The 21396-nt window shown below is 42.5% G+C and overlaps 1 protein-coding gene across 1 annotated transcript in view; it reads left to right on the forward strand.

Moving 5' to 3' along the window:
• Window positions 1–1939: 1939 nt before the first annotated feature.
• LOC137384094 (leiomodin-1-like) overlaps window positions 1940–21396 on the forward strand; it is a 67015-nt gene continuing 47558 nt past the window's right edge. Inside the window, exon 1 of the mRNA XM_068057699.1 lies at window positions 1940–2295. Within this exon, the coding sequence (XP_067913800.1) occupies window positions 2029–2295 (267 nt within the window). The 5' untranslated portion in view covers window positions 1940–2028. The remainder of the gene's footprint in view (window positions 2296–21396) is intronic.

Here is a 21396-nt window from a genome sequence, read left to right on the forward strand (position 1 = left end):
ATGAAGGTGACAGGATATATTGAGAGAATAGTTAGCAAAGCATATGGGATCTTTGGCTTCATAAATAGAATACAAAAGCAGGCAAGTTATGTTGAACGTTTACAAAGCTCCAGTTAGGCCCCAACTGGAGTATTGCATCCAGTTCTGGTCACCAGACCTTAGGAAGGGTGAGAAGTTCCTTGATAGGGTGCAGAGGAGATTTACCTGAATGTTTCCAGGGATGGGGGATTTCAGTTACAAGGTTAGGTTGGAAAATCTGGGTTTGTTCTCCTTAGAGAATGGACATTGAGGGGAGATTCAATAGAAGTGCACAAGATTATGACAGGCTTAGAAAAATTAGACAAGGAAAAACTGTTACCATTAACTGATGGTACAAGGACAGGGGGACACTGAATGAAGGTTTTGGGTAAGAGATGCAGGGGGAATATGAGGAAGATCTTTTTTATGTGGAGTATGGTAATGACCTGGAACTCGCTGCCCACCTATTCTTACTTGGTTTAAACTGTCCTAGCCAGTGCTCCTTAAAGTTACCGTTGCAGGCAACTCAAGAAACATTAAGTAAAAGAAATGAGCATGGAGTGGGGATGTGCAAGTACCAGGCATACTCCAGTACTAACAACTTACTGTCCATGGTAAAACTATTTGGCATAACATCCTGGTCTTCTAAAACCTCTGAGTCACCATAAGCAATACTACAGGAGATCTCTCTATATAAAAATACATGATAGCCCAAATCTTTCCATCAGCTTTATTTTGGCATCAGCATTAACCTAATTAGAGTCAGATTCTAGGCTCATGAATTACATGGTATAACATTTTAGTTGTTATGAAGCACCATCGGTCCAAAATTCAAGGGCATGTTCCATCGGTTTCAGTGTGGGGAACCAGTAACCTCTATTCCTGACCCCACTAGAATACCTGGGATGGACGGAGGAAGAAGCCATTTAAATATCAGTGGTGAGCAACCACGCTGTTTAGGATGCAACCTAGGCCTCTGGTAGGAGTGGGTGATGAGGATGAGAAATGTAACGCTCGCCAGTTGTTCTTTTGCCCTCTTTAATAGGAGTCCACGTAAGGACCAATTGCATGAGATTAATAAGTCAATGGATGAAGAAATGCAATAACAAAGATTTATTTCTGTTTGTTCAGCCTTTTCTAAATCTAATTATAGCTTGGCTCCTGTTCATAATAGTAAACAGTGTTCAAAAGTATTTCAAATAAAATGACTGCCTATTCACTAAAATACTTGACAAATTATGCCATCAGCAAGGTATTCCTTAGACATTTTTGCAGGTTACAGGTCAATCTAATCGAGATTCATGGGGAATGGCCATACCAGTGTGTTATATTTGCTCTGTTACACTTTTTAACCAAAATTAAAACAAACTTTGGTTGTTTGAACACCTAAGGCCTAGGCTGAATCTGAGTTCAGTGACCAAATTTAGTATTTTTGATCATACAATGATATTTCCTTCTTGTTCTTCTGCCTTTAAAAGTTTTTACAGTATTAATTAAACATTTAGTGCCGCCAACTCCTACATTTTTTGTGGGTCTTGGTTTTGCTGTTCTTGTTCCTTATTGCCTTTCAAGGCTAAATCTGCTATACTAAATTTGGTAATGCAACTGCTTAGGATTCCATGGAATGTCCTCACGATGCAACCTAAATTGTTAGGCTATGTCAGTTCCCTGTTTCACTGCTGACTGGCTGCTCATATAATTAGTATTCAAAAAATACTTGGAGCAGCTTCTGAGTGGTGCAATCTCACATCAATTATTCTTCTCATTTCATGTTTGGTTGCTAGATCATATAAAGATTCACTACACTCTGGCTTGGCACTTCAGCACCTGCTGTTAGAGATTGTTTAAAGACATTAGTTTAATTAGTTCCGCTATCAAAAGTTGCCAAATCAATCTTTTTTGGATGTATTTGAATTTCATTTTAACTGCAAAGTACTATTTTAGGTGAAGATTCTAAACTGTTGTATATAAGCTCCAGTGTTATTTAATTTTTGGATAACAAGATACAAAATGTCACGATTTAGAAAACAAGAATACAAAAGGCAGGTGAGCGAGGATCCAGATATTGATAATTTGTTGGCAAATCTCTCTCCGGAGGAAATGCAAGAACTGCAAATAGAGTTGGATGTCATGGATCCAAATTCCAATGTTGCTGTCGGATTGAGACAGAGAAATCAGACAGAGAAGCAGCCCACAGGAACATACGATCGGGAGGCAATGCTCACCTACTGTGAGAATACAACTAGGAAACTGATAGAGAGAGAGCTGTCAATTGACGTGAGTTCATATATGTACATTATTTACTACCCAAAATTTGTTAACAATTTGAGTATTTCAATTGTAGTTTTCCATAGCTTTAGTAATCTATGCAAGCTCATAGTTGTTTTCAGTTTGTTAAACAAATATTATTTTGAAGGAGCCACTGTTTATGCTCTTCATTTCCATTCCTTTATGACATTCAGATCTCAAAATGACACACCATTATAATGCTCGTGTGTGTGTGTGTGTGTGTGTGTGTAAAAGATCTGTAAGTCAGAATGAGACTGGATCTAAAATTTCACATCATGAATTGAATGTGTCTATAAAGTTTTCACTATTCCCCCAATATTTGTATGTGACTTTCATTCCAATTCTTTTCATGAGATTCCTGTAATAAAAACACAGAAAAAAATCATACTTGTGAAAATTTTAAGCATCGTATTCGAAAAGAAATAAAATAAACCATAAAAAAGTTATGTTATTGCACATATTGCATGGATTTACATCATAGCTAAATGCTATTTAATTTAAGGAGGGGGAATAATGACATGTCACACACTGTGCCAACTGTGGCTCAATGGTATTACTCTCCCCTCTAAATCAGAAGCTTGTGACCTAAAGTCCCACTCCAGAGACTTGAGCACAAAGTCAAGGCTGATACTTCAGTACAGTGCTGATAGAGTGCTGCACTGTCAGAGGTGCTGTCTTTCAGATGAGACTTTAAACCAAGGCCCCACCTACCCCATCAGGTGGACATATAGGATCCTGTGGCACTATGCCAAAGAAGAGCAAGAGAGTTCTCTCTGGCGTCCTGGTCAATATTTATCCCACAATCAACACCACTAACACAGATTACCTGGTCATTATCACAATAGCGTTTGTGAGATCTTGCTGTGATCAGACTGGCACCGTGTTTCCTACATTACAACAGTGCCGACACTTCAAAACATACAAAATTAGATGTAAAGTAATTTGGAACCTCCTGAGGTCATGAAGGCATTATATAAATGCAAGTGTTTCTTTCTTACTTTAACTCCACACACAAGGGGCTGAATTTTAGCGGTCCCTTGACACCGTGGGTCGTGGCCCCCCACCCCCCCCCCGCTGCCTGGCGGCAGGCTCTTCATCTTAATATTCAAATTGACAATAAAGAGATGTAAATGAACTTAGCTGTGGGCAGCGGCCATCCCACGCCGATTTTATGGCTGCCGTTCGTACTCCGCTTGCCTTTGGAACTCTGTATGGAGTTCCGGGCCCGAATCTGTGGGGAGTGGGGAGGAATAGAATTTTCTGGGTGGGAGAGGTGGAGGAGCGGGGTAAACAATCTTTACTGGCTAATGGGATAGTGGAGGGGTTGAGACTCAAAGGGAAAAAATTTTGGAGGGGAAAGTTCGGAATATTATTAAAGTTTTATTATGGAGAAGAGTGCGATTGATGTATTATTTACCCATTGGAGGTTAGGAGAAGTGATTTATATTTGAAATGACATTTCATAGTTATATCCCGGAGATCGGGACCTTTAAATTTTAAAATGCAACTGAAGGGCTTAAAGCCCTTTAAAAATGGCGCTGGCGTCCAGCACCTGCTCAGTGGCATCGGATGCCGTTGCTGGGGACGCAGCAGCCTCCCCCTTACGTCATTGGGGGTGGCCTCTCTGCCCCCTCTATTTAAATGAGCCCCTGTGCATAATATCGTGGGGGCTCAGAGACGGCGCAGCCGTGCGGGATGCACGCCGCTTTTAGACTGCGCTGTCGTGAAGTACGGTGCACTCGCAAAATTCAGCCAAAGAAGTGTGATAAGAACATTTGAGACTGGCCATAAGGTGCAAAAATGTTGACTTAGGGTTTAAGATTTATGACAACATCAGTCAAAATTGAACCATGGAATTAACTCACAATGATTCCCTACAATAGCTGAAGTTTGACACCCTAAGCAGAATCAAATAGAAAACCATATTATGTACTCAATAACACATTAAGATAGATTTTCCAAGTTCTGACAAGTGGTGAGGTACCTTGCAGGCTTGGGGTACTCTGATATGTTCAACAGCCAGTCTCATTGTTTTGGCACTAGATCAATTTGTCTGAAATACAGCCATAACTATTAACAGCTTGAATACAGAGCTCTCTCAGTTGAGGCAGTCAAATTGGGCAGGACTTTAACAGATGTGCAAAGCCTATAACTCATCAGTACAGCAAGTGCTGCAGATACAAATGAATTGCGACAACAAATAGTAAAAATGAAAGAAAATTAGAGCTCACGCATCATTAGAGTTTAGGCTTCACCTTTTCATCTCATTTGCCCTAAAACTGGAGGAATCTGTTATTCGTACAAGCTATGAAACAGATTCCAACTATCCTAAATAATACTGGCTTTGCCACACTTGATCCAAGACTATCTGATCCGGGTAATAAAACTGGAAAGTGTTCTATTCCCCATCATTGATATCCTTCAACTTGATGAGTGGAATATTCAAAGAAAAATAAAATAAGCCTTTCATTATATTTCTAACTTACATTATACACAAATTATTCCTTCAATAGTTCTATGCCCTTTAGGGAAGGAAATCTTCTGGCCTCCATGTGAATTGACTCCAGACTGACAGCTATGTGGTTGACTCTTACCTGCCCTCTGAAATGGCCCAGCAAGCCACTCAGCTGTCAAGAGCATTTAGGAATGGACAACAAATGCTGGCCTTGCCAGTGATGCCCACATAGAATCATAGAAAGTTTAAGGCACAGAAAGAGGCCACTTGGCCCATCGTGTCTGTGCCGGCCAAAAAGCGATCCACCTATTCTAATCCCACCTTCCAGCATTTGAACCGTAGCCCTGCAGCTTACGGCACTTGAGGTGAACATCCAGATTCCTTTTGAATGAGTTGAGTGTCTCTGTCTCAACTACCCTTTCAGGCAGTGAGTTCCAGACCATCATCACCCTCTGGGTGAAAACGTTTTTCCTCATCTCCCCTCTAATTTTTCTACCAATCACTTTAAATCTAAGCCCCCTCATCACTGACCTCTCTGCTAAGGTGAATAGTCCCTTCACCTCCACTCTATCCAGGCCCCTCAAAATTTTGTACATTTCAATCAGATCTCCCCTCAGCCTTCTCTGTTCCAAGATGAACAACCCCAGCCTATCCCGGCGGTTTCAGGGCCTACTGGCTGCTGCCCCAAAGCAGCAACCAGAAGGTTTCTAGCACTGATCAGATTCTCACACTTCCTGAAAGAAAAAGAGTCTTGGCTTATTTGGCCCCTGTGAGTGAGCAGTGGGACATGCATCAAACTTTGAGCTGTAACTCAGAGGCTGAAATTTCTCATGGTGATTGTTGTGGTATTGCTTTAAATGTTACAGTGTTGCTTTAAGTGTATCTTAAGTGGCTGTACATCACCCAGACAGGATATGATGCACAGATCCTTGTGACCCCTGAGCATTCACTGCAAACAGCTAAAGCAGTGACAACCAAGTAAAGGATCTTTCCAGTATTGCTGTGAATGTTAGTATCTTCAATAAATGAACCTACTTTTAGATTCGCTGATTGTGCCTGTGGGAATCACATAACAGCGAATATGGAGTGATGGCTATGGATAGATGTAGGCAAGGGTGGTATTAAAACTGATGGGCAGGATGAGGGGGAACAAGATATGTGAATGAGGGATTTTTGAGCTGCAGTGCTTAAATCCGAAAGGCAATTCTGCATCTGTAATTCAAAAGCCAGTTCCTGGACTTGCGAGGAGCAGAATTCTCTGAAGGGCTTATCCACAATAATATGGAATCCTGGACCTGTTACCAAAAACTGAAAATTTATCATAACTGTAGTTTGCGGACTTAAGTAGGAGCCATTTAGGGAATCCCACCCACTCGCAATTCAATAGCTAGGAGGGGCCATTGGGCTCATGGAGTCAGTGTGACGATGGAAATTATCAGCAGAGGAGCAGGAGGCCCAGATTTATGTAGGTAAGGCTGGAAAGGAGATCATGGAGGGGCCAATGGCTCTGTTTAGAGTCAGAGTGAGATGGCAATTATTGACAAAGTGGGTTGGGGGGGAGGGGGCTGGCCAGTTGCCATGGATGGGCCAGTGGACCTGAAATAGGGCGATGGAGGAATGGTTGCCTATCAAACGTAGGCTCAGGGAGTGGTAGCAGACAGCTGAAAAAAGATTTTTTTTAAATAAAAATATCAACAATAAAAATTGAACTTGAAATCAAACTTACCTTTACATTAAATGAAATCCAACATGGCTACTGGAGTTGAGCGAAGAAAGATTCAGAGACTACCCATGGTGCTAACAAGTTGTAAAACTGTAGAACTACATTGTGATACATTTAAGAATGTTTATGTCCTTCAATAAAGTTTTCTCATTATAAGTGTTTATATAGAATTTTGAATGTTAAATGTTATCTCAAAATTGCGACAACAGGAAATAAAGTTTGTGAATGGGAGGTTTTCATACATATGTATATTTATATTTATATGTACCATTCAGTGCTCAGATACAGATCAGGATAACACACAATTCACCGGCAGCTGAACTTGGGACTAATTGATACCCCACACCCCACCCCAACCAATATAAATCAAGGTTCTGTGATTTCAAGTAAGTGGTCATATTCTAGAAGGCAAAGAGATATGTAACAGAAGAAAATAACTTTGGCCCAATTTATCAGCCAAATCAGTTAGAGGATATCAAGAGTTTATATTTGTATATGAAAAACGTAAGACACCTCTTCCAGATTTAAGATCCTGGTTTCTGAATATGTGGAATTTTCCAAGAGTCATAAAGTCACAGGGCTGAAATTTATACTACGGCGGCGGACGTAAACAATGGTGGTGCGCCTGCACGGGCCACAAGTCGCAGAGCTGCCACGATATTAAGTGTGGCGGCTCATTTAAATAACCAGGACAGACTGCCCACCCCGATGACGTGGAGGGGACGGGCTGTCCGTCCCCGGCAATGGCACCAGCCGCCTTTGTGTAGGTGCTGACGCCATTTATAAAAGGCTTTGAGCGCTGCATTTCAATTTAAATATTTAAAGCTAGATTGATTTTTTAAAATTGCATAAATTGATCTTGACCCTCTCCCAACTCCCCCAATAACCATAGAATTAATCTCTTGCCCTCTCCCCCCCCCCACAAAGTACTTATCTTGTGCACCTGACCTTCACCCAAAGTACATAAGCGGTGCACTGTAACCCTTCCCACCATCCCCTACACCAATGAGATGGGTTTGACCCTGCTACCAGCCACCATCCCCACGGCACTGAAAAACTTACCTGCTCCCCCTCCCCACCAGCGTTCCGCCTCGGATCCCCGGCCAGGGATCCGAAGGTGAGGGAGTGACGGCCACTGGCACCAATATCGCTCTGGGACAGAGGGCGGGAGCGCAATGGTAATTAATTCATTTATTTAAATTAATTTACATATTGAAATTGGGCTCTTGTTGCTGAGCAGTGGGGGCGGGGGCGGGGGGAACCGTGATGAGGACTCGCCGCCACCAGCAATATGGGGCCGGGCCTTCCCAGTGTCGAGGTCCGTGGCAGCCCTCTCCCGGAGGTATTTTCCAGCACCCCGCCCCCACCGTGACCCCTGACATCAGACTGTCTGTAAAATTCAGCCCATAGAGTGGAATTTTATGCTCTCCTCTGCAGTGAGATTGGAGGTGGGGAGAGCATAAAATCGGGTGGGAAGGTGGCAGAGGGGTCCCCGCCACCCTCCCACCTCCACCAAAATTTAGCCCAGGGTGGGAAGACCTGTGAACAGCCTTCCCGCCCTGCTGCCAATTGAGGCCCTTAACTAGGCAATTAATCCCCAATTAAGGGCTTCTTCCTGCCACTGCTGCAATTATCCGTGTGGTGGGTGGCCCTGTCACCTCTCCATGCCAGCTCTCCACAGAGCAATCCAGTCAGTCCCACTCCCCCTCTCGATCCCCGTAGCCCTGCAAGTTTATTTCCTTCAAGTGCCTATCCAATTTCCTTTTGAAATCATTGATTATCTCCACTTCCACCACTCTTGTGGGCAGCGAGTTCCAGGTCATTACCACCGACTGCATAAAAAAGTTCTTCCTCACATTCCCCCGCATCTCTTTCCCAATACCTTCAATCTGTGTCCCCTATTCCTTGTGCCATTAGTTAATAGAACAGTTTTTCCTTGTCTAACTTATCTAAGTCTCACAGCTCCAGGGACCCAGGTTCGATTCCGGGTACTGCCTGTGTGGAGTTTGCAAGTTCTCCCTGTGTCTGCGTGGGTTTTCTCCGGGTGCTCCGGTTTCCTCCCACAAGCCAAAAGACTTGCAGGTTGATAGGTAAATTAGCCATTATAAATTGTCACCAGTATAGGTAGGTGGTAGGGAAATATAGGGACAGGTGGGGATGTTTGTTGGGAATATGGGATTAGTGTAGGATTAGTATAAATGGGTGGTTGATGTTCGGCACAGACTCGGTGGGCCGAAGGGCCTGTTTCAGTGCTGTATCTCTAATCTAATCTAATCTAATCTAATCTAATCTTGTACACTTCTATTGAATCTCCCCTCAAACTCCTTTACTCTCAGGAGAACAAACCCAGCTTTTGTAACTTAACATTGCAACTAAAATCCTCCATCCTTGGAACCATTCTGGTAAATAAGAGCAAATATATTGTATCTATTCATCTTTAAAGAAACCAAGTGGCCTAAAGCTCAACAAAACAGGCACTTTGAAGGCACCTAAATGCTCTGGTCAGTCAGCAGTGAATGATAATTTTCAGATGGATCAACTCTTTGCCAATGTTTTGCCAAAGTAGAGTGTATAATATGGAGAAAACATCGAAGGAAATGATAGGGAGAAAATAGTACTTCTTAATGTAAAACTGTGAGCCCAGACTGCCCAGGTTACAACCTAAGTTTATTCTTGTGATTTGGCTATTATGCACCATCTTTCTAATTATCCTAATGGACATGCAAATATATCTGATTGAATTTTCATTACATGGTGATAGAAGGCATGTTCAATTAACTGGAGGAAAACTAACAGAATGTTCCTGAACATCTCATTTTCTTCCCTTGTTGGCAGGCGGGAGTGATTCAAAGAGTTGTGGTAGCTAATTTCAACTCAAGATGCTCTGGGGTGGAGGGATGAGAGCTAGAAACACCAAGTCATTTCTCTTTGTGAGTTATTTCTGTAACTGTATTAGTGGAGAGCTTTTGGTGGACAGTTAGGAAAGTATATTAATTGGTGAGGGTTAAAAGAGTTCATTATCAGTAATGATGAAAAATAAAGAAATTTGTGAGACCTTTTTTGCGTGAGCGAAGCACATGCTTTTAGGATCATAAATATCTTTACAGAAATAAACTATACAATCCTAAGCTCCATCTAAAAAAGAAATGATATGGAGTTTACATACTCGATGGAGGGAGAAAGTCCTAAGTTGAATTGCAGCTGGATGAAGTAAATTGTAGAGTTCACTAAACTCACATAGCCATCCAAATTAGGCAAAACTTCAGGCCACAGACTTAAACAAATCCTCTGATGGGAAGCAGCCAAATTTTGCTGGATGGGAAATAGTTTATAATAGCCAGAATAAATGCCTCAGCTGCAAACCAAAGGCAGGACTTTATCCTGCCCTTGTAGAAGGGCACGGAGCCGGGGGGTGGGGGGGGGGGGGGGGGGGGGGATGGGGTAGAGGGGCAAACAAACTGGCAGAGGGCGCTATTCCCAACGTTGCCCTGGCCCCCTGCCATTTTGTCCAGGGCGGGGAAGGCTAAGTATGGCCTTCCTGCCCCAGGCCAATTGAGGCTCTTAAGCGGCCAATTAATGGCCACTTCAGGGACTCTTTCCAACTCCACCAATTTTATTGAAGGCGGAGGGGCCCACAACCATTTGGAGATGCCCCCAAGGTAAAGCCTGGCATCCTCCTAGTGGGGTCAGGGATGTCCCTCCTTCGGGGGCAATCCAGGGCCCCCAGAGGGCCCCCCCAGTGGTGATGGCTGCCCCCTTGAGAAGAACCTGAACCCTCACCAAACCCACCCCCCAGCCCCGTTGCCTGGGCCTGCCTAACTGGCCCTGGTTATCCTGATCCCACTTACCTATCCCAGGGTCGCCTCCTTTGGTACAGCATGGCCTCCTGCAATACTGGCAGTGGCGACCACTTCCAGTGGTACTGCTGGTACTGCAGAACTGTTAGCCTTCCGATTTGCAGGCAGCTCTGGAGACGGAAGCAGTAAATTGTCTGCCCTCCATGAGATAGCAACAGGAGTCTGATGGAGGGCCAAGGTGGGGACTCCCCTGCCTTTCGGCCCACCGCTGGGAACCCTGTTGCCAGAATAAAATCCGGCCTCAAGACTCCCTGTACAGTCAAGTAGCCTGTGACTTATGCCATTTTGATGTTAGTGGAAGGGAGAACTGAACATAGCAGCAAATCTGGTGAACACATAATCTAGGGTTACATTTCAGAGCAGTATTGAGGATGTGATGTGTTAACAAAAGTGCCATTTTTTGAATGAGATGTGAAACCGAGGCCCAGTCTGCCAGCTCAAGTGGACATAAAAGATCCCATGGTACTATTAGAACAAGAGTAGGAAGTTCTCCTGGTGTTCTGTCCAACATTCTTACTTCAAGCTACACCAACAGCATCACTTTATCAGGTTATTCTTTCATTTGTTGTTTGTTATAATGTGCTTTGTACACGTTGACTACCATAGACTACATACAACCATGACTGTACTTTTCATTGGCTGAAATGGGTCAATACAGTTGGCTTCGCCTCATCTGAGATTCATTGTAACTATATTCCTTTAATTAGAGGCTATTTATTAAAATCCTTTTTCCATTTTGTTGTACTTCCTCATTCCAAGATTGGGTAATCTCAAACAAATAGCTTTTCTACTTTTATACTCTTTCCATTCATTCCATTATTCCCATGATGGTCAGGGGCTCAGATGCATTATGAGATGTGTTATTGCCATATACATTGAAGATGTAGAGACTGTGATGTGGTTAAAAATGCAGTTTTTGGATTACACCAGGGCATATTGCCAATGGAGGCTGTGAGGTTATGACAGGTCAAATTGGTGTAGCCAATGAACTGGCATTGGATTCAAGGCAAAGGGGTTTGAATAATAAATCCAAAGGAGCAAGGCATGACTTAAGGGATGGGGCTAGGGAGAAGACTGTTGGGTTCAGTTAGTTGACAGAATGGAAATCAATGATCCAGGGTAAGCAAGATGCAGATTTGTAGTTCGTGGAAGTGGATTGAGAGGTGATGAGGGCTATACAGGGATCTGTTTTGTCATGATGGGTTGGATTTCACCAGCCCTCTGGGGACGGGCTGGGAGCTGGGGGAGTCCCGTAAAATGGCGAGGGAAGGTAGATGGTGGAGTGCCCGTCGTCTTCCTGCCACCATGCTATTTTACCAGTGATGGGAAAGGTGGACGACGGTCCTCTCACCCAGAGGCCAATTGAGCTACTTAAGTGGCCAATTAAGTGCATCTTCCCTCCACCATGTGGTGAGACCAGCCGTTAAACCCTGGTGGCCTCCCTGTCGGGTGGGGTGGGTGTCTCCTATTCAGACACTCTGTGGCCCATGGAGAGCCCACCCCATGGCATTAGATGCCAGACAGCCAGAAAATGTGGCTGGGGTTTCCTACAAGTGGCCAAGGCAGGATTGCCTCCAGCTTTTGGGCCCATCATCAGAGCCCTGCCGTGTTGATAAAAGGCTGCTTCATGTCAGGAGGATTTCTATTAAGAGATGAGATAGAGGAATGCATATTTCAATTTGTGCTTCCCCAATTTTTAGAAAAGGCAGTGGCAGAGTTTACATAGGAACATAGGAGTAGGGGTAGGCCATTCAGCCCATCGAGCCTGCTCCGCCATGCAATACGATCATGGCTGGTCATCCACTTCAATGCCTTTTTCCCACATTATCCCCATATCCTCTTATGTCATTGGTATTTAAAAATCTGTCAATCCCTGCTTTAAACAGACTCAATGACTGAGCTCCCACAACCCTCTGGAGTAGAGAATTCCAAAGATTCACAAGCCTCTGAGTAAAGAACATTATCCTCATCTCGATCCTACATGGCTTCCACCTTATTTTAAAATTGTATCCCCTGGTTCTAGATTCCGCAACCAAAGGAAACATCTTACCTGCACCTATCCCTTTAAGTATTTTGTAGGTTTCAATGAGATCACCTCTCATTCTTTGAAACTCTAGAGAATACACGCCCAGTTTCCCCAATCTCTCTTCATAGGACAGTCCCACCATCCCGGGAACAAATCTGGTCAACCTTCGTTGCACTCCCTCTATGGCAATAATATCCTTCCTAAGCTAAGGAGACCAAAACTGTATATAGTACTTCAGGTGCAGTCTAACCAAGGTTCTACACAATTGAAGCAAGACTTCACTACTCCTGTACCCAAATCCTCTTATAACAAACCATTAGCCTTCCTGATTGCTTGCTGAACCTGCATGTTGGCTTTCAGTGACTTATTGGCGAGGAAACCCAGGTCCCTTTGTACATCTATACTTCCTATTCTCTTATCATTTAAGAAATATTCTGCACATCTATTCCTCCTACCAAAGTGGATAACCTCACATTTTTCCACATTTTATTCCATCTGCCACGTTCTTGCTCACTTACTAAGTCTGTACAAATCCCCTTGAAGCTGCTTTGTATCTTCCTCACAACACACATTCCAACATAGTTTTGTGTCATCCATGAACTTGGAAATATCACATTTGGTCCCCACATCCAAATCATTGAAATGTATTGTCAACAGCTGGGGCCCAAGTACTGATCCCTGCAGTACCCTACTAGTGACAGCCTGCCAATGCGAGAATGACCCATTTATTCCTACTCTCTGTTTTCTGCCTGTTAACCAATCCTTAATCCATGCCAGTATATTACCTCCTATCCCATGTGCTTTAATTTTGTTAACCAACCTCCTGTAGGGGACTTTATCAAAAGCCTTCTGAAAATCCAAGTATTCTACGTCCACCGACTCCCCTTTATCAATTCTGTTAGTAACATCCTCAAAAACTCTAACAGGTTCATCAAACATAATTTCCCATTCATAGATCCATGTTGACTATGCCCAATCCGATCTTTATTATCCAAGTGTCCATTTATCACATCCTTTAGAATAGATTCTAGCATTTTCCCTCCAACTGATGTAAGGCTAACAGGTCTGTATCTCCCTGTTTTCTCTCTCCCTCCCTTCTTAAATAGTGGGGTGACATTTGCTACCTTCCAATCTGCAACAACCATTCCAGAATCTATGGAAATTTGGAAAATGATCACCAATGTATCCACTATCTCCATAGCTACCTCTTACAACACTCTGGGATGTAGAATGTCAGGTCTCCTGGGGACTTATCAACCTTCAGCCCCATTAATTTCTCCAATATGTCCTTCTTACTGATACTAATTTCCTTCAACTCTTCATTGTCCCTAGTCCCTTGGATCTCTAATTCTGGGAGATTTCTTGTATCTTCCTCAGTGCAGACAGACACAAAGTAATCATTTAGCTTCTCTGCCATTTCACTATTCCCCATTATAAATTCTCCTGACTCTGCTTGTATTGGACCCACATTTGTCTTAGCCAAATGTTTCCTTTTTATGTACCTATAGAAGCTTATACAGTCCATTTTTTAAGTTTTTTGCTAGTTTACGTTCATATTCTATTCTCCCTTTCTTTATCAGTTTCTTGGTCCTCTTTTGCTATATTCTAAAATCCTCCCAATCCTCAGGTTTACCACTATTTCTGGCAACTTTGTAGGCCTTTTCTTTTAATCTTATACAATCCTTAACTTCCTTTGGTAACCATGGATAACTGCCTTTTCTTTTGGGGTTTTTGTGCCTTGAAGAAATGTATAGTTGCTGTAAACACTCACAATAAAATCATGGAAATAGTTCAGACAGAAATTACGCTCGTGAATAAAGCTTTGCACTAATATACAATGACAGTCTAGTGATATATATTAATTGTTTATTGTCTTGATAAAAAGAAAGTGCATTGTGCCTCTATTACATGATATTTATGCAAGGACTTCATCACAAATATAATATTGTACAGGAATTGCTACTGAATGCAGTAGCTCCTCTGTGTAATTTACTTCCATTTTCTCCTTAAAGTGTTTACAGATGATGCAGCCCCTCTGGCAACCTTGCTCAACTGGGCATTATCTGTCCATATGCAAGCCTTGATACTGAGTGTTGACAGGCTATTTAATTGCATTACTGAGGCTAATTCGACCCTCTGCTGATGTTTACACAGTGAACTTACAGCAGATGCTGTTGGGCAGTGATCAGGACCTGCAAGTTGTTTAGTTTTATCCTTCCTCACCCAGAGCATTGAGTACAATTGTAGAATTCCTACCAATGAAAACAATACAGACCACAATTTGAACTCCTAACCTTCCTGATTGATATGCCTCAGCTAGTCACAGGATAAACTTGCTAAACTACTTGGAGGGTCTAATGCTGATAATATTTACATAAAGATGTTAAAAAAGAAACAATGAAGATTGGGGTGGGGGAATAAAGATTTCTTAAGATAATCAGGGGAAGTTGTGGTGAGTCTCTGTGTTTAAATCCTATTGAAAATAAAACAAGCATTATCACTTCAGGTTGAACCACAATATAGAATAAAACATATTGAGCACAAAGCTGAAATAAAGATGCAGAAAAATTATTTTGTATTCTATATAGTAAACATGATAATATCAAGTTCCATTAATTTTTAAAAGCCTCATCCCTATGTTAACTTTAGAAAAATCAGCAATCTATGCAAAAAACACAAGTTATGTGCACAGAGAGTAACCATACTGTAGGAAGAAATAATGGGAGCTTGTGAGAAAGGTATAACAATAATCATGGGTGATTTTAATCTGCAGATAGATTGGACGATTGGCAAAGTTAGCCTGGAAGATGAGTTCATAAGCGTTTTCAGGACAGTTTCTTAGAGCAGCGTGTTCTAGAGCCAATCAGAGTGCAGGCTACTCGAGATATAGTAATGTGTAATGAGACAGGATTAATTAATGACCTCATAGTAAAGGCGCCCCTAGGTAGCAGTGATCACAACATGATTGAATTTCACATTCAATTTGAGGGTGAGAAGAGTGGACCAAAACTAATGTTTTAAACTTTAAAAAGGGTAATTATGAGGGTTTGGAGACAGAATTGGCCAAAGTAAACTGGGAAATTAGGTTAAGGGATAGGTTAGTAGAGATACAATGGCAGACATTTAAGGAGATATTTTACAACACTTAGCAAAGATACATTCCAGTGAGAAAGAAAGACTCTAGGGTAAGGATGCACCATCTGTGGCAAACCAAGGAAGTTAAAGATAGTATCAAATTGAAAGAAAAGTGTACAATTCAACGAAGAGTAGTGGCAGGTAAGAAGATTGGACAGAATATAAAAAATAGCAAAGAATAACTAAAAGAATAATGAGACAGAAATTAGAATACAAGAGAAAGCTAGCTAGAAATATAAAAATGGATAGTAAGAGTTTCTATAGGTATTTAAAAAGGAAAAAAGTAAGTAACATGAGTGTTGGTCCTCAGAGAGTGAGTCTGGGGAATTAATAATGGAAAATAAGGAAATTGCGGAGGAATTGAACAGATGTTTTGCATCTGACTTCACTGTAGAGAATACAACTAACATCCCAGAAATAATTGTGAATCAAGAGTTCAAAGGGAAGGAGGAACTTAAAACAATTACCATCAGCAGGGAAAGGGTACTGAGAAAATTATTAGAACTAAAAGTTGACAAGTCCCCAGATCCTGATGGACTTTATCCTAGGGTCTTAAAATAAGAACTGCTGAGATAGTGAATGCATTGGTTTTAATTTTCCAAAATTCCCTAGATTCTGGAATGGTCCCATCAGATTGGAAAATAGCGAATGTAACTCTGCTATTCAAGAAAAGAAGAAGACAGAAAGCAGAAAACTACAGGCCAGTTAGCTTAACATCTGTCATAGAGAAAATGCTGCTATATATTATTAAGGAGGTTATAGCAGGTCATTTAGAAAATCTCAATGCACTCAGGCTGAGTCAACTTGGTTTTGTGAAAGGAAAATCATGTTTGGCTAATTTATTAGAGTTCTTTGAGGAAGTAACAAGCAATGTGGATAAAGGGAAGCCTGTGGATGGAGTGTACTTAGATTTCCAGAAGGCATTTGACAAGGTGCTCCATCAAAGGTTACTAAATAAAATAAGAGCCCATGGTATGGGGGTAACATATTAGCATGGATAGAGAACTGGTTAGTTAACAGGCAACAGAGATAGGCATAAATGGGTTGTTTTCAGGTTGGCAAGCTGTAACTAGTGGAGTGCCACAGGGATCAGTGCTGGGGCCTCAACTATTTACAATCTATATCAATGACTTGGATGAAGGAACAGAATGTATGGTTGCTAAATATGCTGATGACACAACGATAGGTTGGAGAGTAAGGTGTGAACAGGACATAAGAGTCTGCTGCAAAGGGATATAGATAGGTTAAGTGAGTGGGCAAAGATTTGGCAGATGGTGTATAATGTGGTAAAGTGTGAACGTCCACTTTGGATGGAAGAATAGAAAAGCAACATATTATTTAAATGGAGAGAGATTGCAGAACTCTGAGAGGCAGAGGGATCTGGGTGTCCTAGCACACAAAACACAAAAAGCTAGTATGCAAGTACAGCAAGTGATTAAGAAGGCAAATGCTATGTTGTCATTTATTGCAAGGAGAATGGAATATGAAAGTGGAGATGTTTAGCTACAGTTGCACAGGGCATTGGTGAGATCACATCTGGGGTATTGTGTACAGTTTTGGTCTCCTTACTTAAGAAAGATATAATTGTATCAGAAGATTCACTCGACTTGTTCCTGGGATGAGAGGGTTATCTTGTGAGGAGAGGTTGGACAGGTCAGTATTCATTGGAGTTTAAAAGGATGAGAGCTGATCTTATTGAAACATATAAGTCCCCTGAGGGGACTTGACAGGGTGAATATTGAGAGGAAGTTTCCCCTTGTGGGAGAGACTAAAACTAGGGAGCATGTTTTAAAGATAGAGATGAGGAGAAATTCTTTCTCTCAGAGGGTTGTGAGCCTGTGAAACTGTCTTTCCGGAGAGCAGTAGAGGCAGGGTCATTGAGTGTTTTTAAGGCAGGGGTAGACAGATTCTTGTCAAACAAGGGAGGCAAAGGCCATCAGGGGTAGGCAGGAAAGTGGAGTTGAGTCCACAAACAGATCAGCCATGATCTGATAGAATGACGGACCAGGCTCGAGGGGCCGAATAGCCTACTCATGCTCCTAGTTCGTATGTTCGTATCAGAAGATTCTTGATTAACTACAGCAGCTGGAAAATTATGTACAGAAGCCAAAATAAATCCTTTGATATTAATGGTCCCAGACATAAGTCTGTAGGGTCTTTTCAGTGGTATTAACTAAGTCCTTTTAAGGGAAAGCATCAATATAATTACTGGGAAAGAACCAAAATAATACAATCTATTGATGCCATGTCACTGTTACAACCGATATCCAGTCTACACATCTACCAAAAGCATGTTATTTTATTCTCCTGTCATCAGAGACTGCAAAAGGTTTGATGCCAAGTGGCACTGTTAATAATAAATCCCACTATGAGAAACACATGCTATATGATGTTAGCGAAAGTTTTAAAAAGAGAAAAGCATATGTAATCATACACAACACTTTTATGTCATATGACAGAGCAATCTGCATCCCCATATTTACAACGCTGAGAGTATTTTTCAGGATATCAAACAAACAACATTTGGAAGCCAATCACAAATACTGTTAATCTGAAAAACATTTTGTTGATTTTACCCTATCACTGCAAGGAACTTGAAGTCTTGCCACTACATGTGTTCATTGTTATACTTCCTAGCGACAGGAGAAGTAAGGGTTTCCATCATAATCCTGGCTAGGAGACAAAACTGAACAGAAGTTGTACTTCAGGTTTACATTTTTTATAGATATGGAGCCAATTCAATAATGTTTCTAGTGATAATGACGCTTTCAGCTAAAGCTAATAATGGATCCATGGCTCCAAGTTTGTCAACCACCTTGTCACGCGTTGTGTGACTGGAAAGTTCTTGATAGGGCCACTAAGTCCTTTTTAGGAAGCAAAGGATAATGACAATAAATATTTAGCCAACACTCAGCAGCCATGGCAAGAAGAAGCACAACAAGTTTGCCACGTTCTGATTGAGCAGTTCTTTCCTTGAAGCCTGCCTTTACATTTCATTGATCTTTCTTCCCCCACTAAATAATTTTCGCTCATGGTTCCTAGGGACCTTCCTCCAAGTTCATTTCGAGCCATGGAATGTTTAGATATAACAGTGGGAATGGTGCTTCAACTGTGCCCACTGCTTGCTGTCTGAGCTGTCCCCAATAAACCCGACTAATTCTGCTGGATAGCAGTCTGCAAAATCGCTGAAACCTTCTGGCGTTTATGTGCCTCTAGACTGATGCTTGCTTGACGTGATAATAATAGTGAGTGTTATGGGGATGCTTGTTGGTAAGCGAGAGGGTTTTCTGATCCTGGGATTGTTTTCCAGCATTTTCTATTCTTACTACAGTAACTGAAACCCTGTCTGCAATGTTACAAAATGATATTGAAGGGATTGTCCACTGTGGCCATCAAACACTGAGAGCTCAAGCTGTAAAATATAAGTGTACTTAAACTGCAAGTGACATTTGCTGATAACCTAGGCCAATCCAATTTTTTTTTATTCATTCATGGGATGTGGGCGTCGCTGGCCAGGCCAGCATTTATTGCCCATTCCTAATTGCCCTTGAGAAGGTGGTGGTGAGCTGTCTTCTTGAACCGCTGCAGTCCATGTGAGGTAGGTACACCCACAGTGCTGTTAGGAAGGGAGTTCCAGGATTTTGACCCAGCAACAGTGAAGGACCGGCGATATAGTTCCAAGTCAGGATGGTGTGTGACTTGGAGGGGAACTTGCAGGTGGTGGTGTTCCCATGCATTTGCTGTCCTTGTCCTTCTGGTTGGTAGAGGTCACGGGTTTGGAAGGTGCTGTCTAAGGTGTTTTGATGTGTTACTGCAGTGCATCTTATAGATGGTACACACTGCTGTCACTGTGCGTCAGTGGTGGAGGGAGTGAATGTTTGTAGATGGGGTGCCAATCAAGTGGGCTGCTTTGTCCTGGATGGTGTTGAACTTCTTGAGTGTTGTTGGAGCTGCACCCATCCAGGCAAGTGGAGAGTATTCCATCACACTCCTGACTTGTGCCTTGTAGATGATGGACAGGCTTTGGGGAGTCAGGAGGTGAGTTACTCGCCGCAGGATTCCTAGCCTCTGACTTGCTCTTGTAGCCACGGTATTTATATGGCTACTCCAGTTCAGTTTCTGGTCAATGGTAGCCCCTAGGATGTTGATCGTGGGGGATTCAGCACTGGTAATGCCATTGAATGTCAAGAGGAGATGGTTAGATTCTCTCTTGTTGGAGATGGTCATTGCCTGGCGCTTGTGTGGCACGAATGTTACTTGCCACTTATCAGCCCAAGCCTGGATATTGTCCAAGTCTTGCTGCATTTCTACACGGACTGCTTCAGTATCTGAGGAGTCACAAATGGTGCTGAACTTTGTGCAATAATCAGCGAACATCCCCACTTCTGACCTTATGATTGAAGGAAGGTCATTGATGAAGCAGCTGAAGATGGTTGGGCCTATAACACTACCCTGAGGAACTCCTGCAGTGATGTCCTGGAGCTGAGATGATTGACCTCCAACAACCACAACCATCTTCCTTTGCACTAGGTATGACTCCAACCAGGGGTTTCCCCCTGATTCCCATTGACCTCAGTTTTGCTAGGGCTCCTTGATGCCACACTCGATCAAATGTTGCCTTGATGTCAAGGACAGTCACTCTCATCTCACCTCTTGAGTTCAGCTCTTTTGTCCATGTTTGAACCAAGGCTGTAATGAGGTCAGGAGCTGTGTGGCCCTGGCAGAACCCAAACTGAGCGTCACTGAGCGGGTTATTGCTAAGCAAGTGCCGCTTGATGGCACTGTTGATGACATCTTCCATCACTTTACTGATGATTGAGAGTAAGCTGATGGCTGAGTAATTGGCTGGGTTGAACGTGTCCTACTTTTTGTCTACAGGACATACCTGGGCAATTTTTCACATTGCTGGGTAGATGCCAGTGTTATAGCTGTCCTGGAACAGCTTGGCTAGGGGCGCGGCAATTTCTGGAGCATAGGTCTTCAGTCCTATTGCCGGAATATTTGCAGTATCCAGTGCCTTCAGTCGTTTCTTGTTATCACGTGGAGTGAATCGAATTGGCTGAAGTCGGCATCTGTGATGCTGGGGACTTCAGGAGGAGGCCGAGATGGATCGTCAACGCGTCACTTCTGGCTGAAGATTGTTGCAAATGCTTCTGCCTTATCTTTCGCACTGATGTGTTGGGCTCCTCCATCATTGAGGATGGGGATATTTGTGGAGCCACCTCCTCCAGTTAGTTGTTTAATTGTCCACCACCATTCACGACTGGATGTGGCAGGACTGCAGAGCTTAGATCTGATCTGTTGGTTCTGGGATCGCTTAGCTCTGTCTATTGCATGCTGCTTATGCAGTTTGGCATGCAGATAGTCCTGTGTTGTAGCTTCACCAGGTTGACACCTCATTTTGCGTTATGCCTGGTGCTGCTCCTGGCATGCCCTCCTGCACTTTTCATTGAACCAGGGTTGATTAATCAGACTCCAGCATACTTGTCATTGGAACACTTGTGAAATATATTTGTTCACACCTCCTTAAAATGTGTTAGTAGAAATTTTCCATCAGGACAGAAAGCAAATGTAAACTATCTTCACATTGACAATTCGAACCAAATAACTTTCCCCTCCACACCCCTCCTCCACCCCCAGCCTACCACCCCAAACACCACTCCCAATATTAATGACTACCTTCTGTTTAGAACTCCAAATACCAAATTGAGGGAACGATGGGAAGGATATGATCCTTATACTTCCAGGCCTCTATCAATCGCATGATACTTGCACTCCAATGTGCTTCAATTTTATCTTTAAAAAATGATCTTATGAGAGTGATTGTTTTCTGCCAATGGGAGATTTATAGATCCATAATTTTGATTACTTCAGGTCTAGCTGTATATGCTTA

This window comes from Heterodontus francisci, chromosome 25, assembly GCF_036365525.1.
Source record: "Heterodontus francisci isolate sHetFra1 chromosome 25, sHetFra1.hap1, whole genome shotgun sequence".
Lineage (NCBI taxonomy): Eukaryota > Metazoa > Chordata > Chondrichthyes > Heterodontiformes > Heterodontidae > Heterodontus > Heterodontus francisci.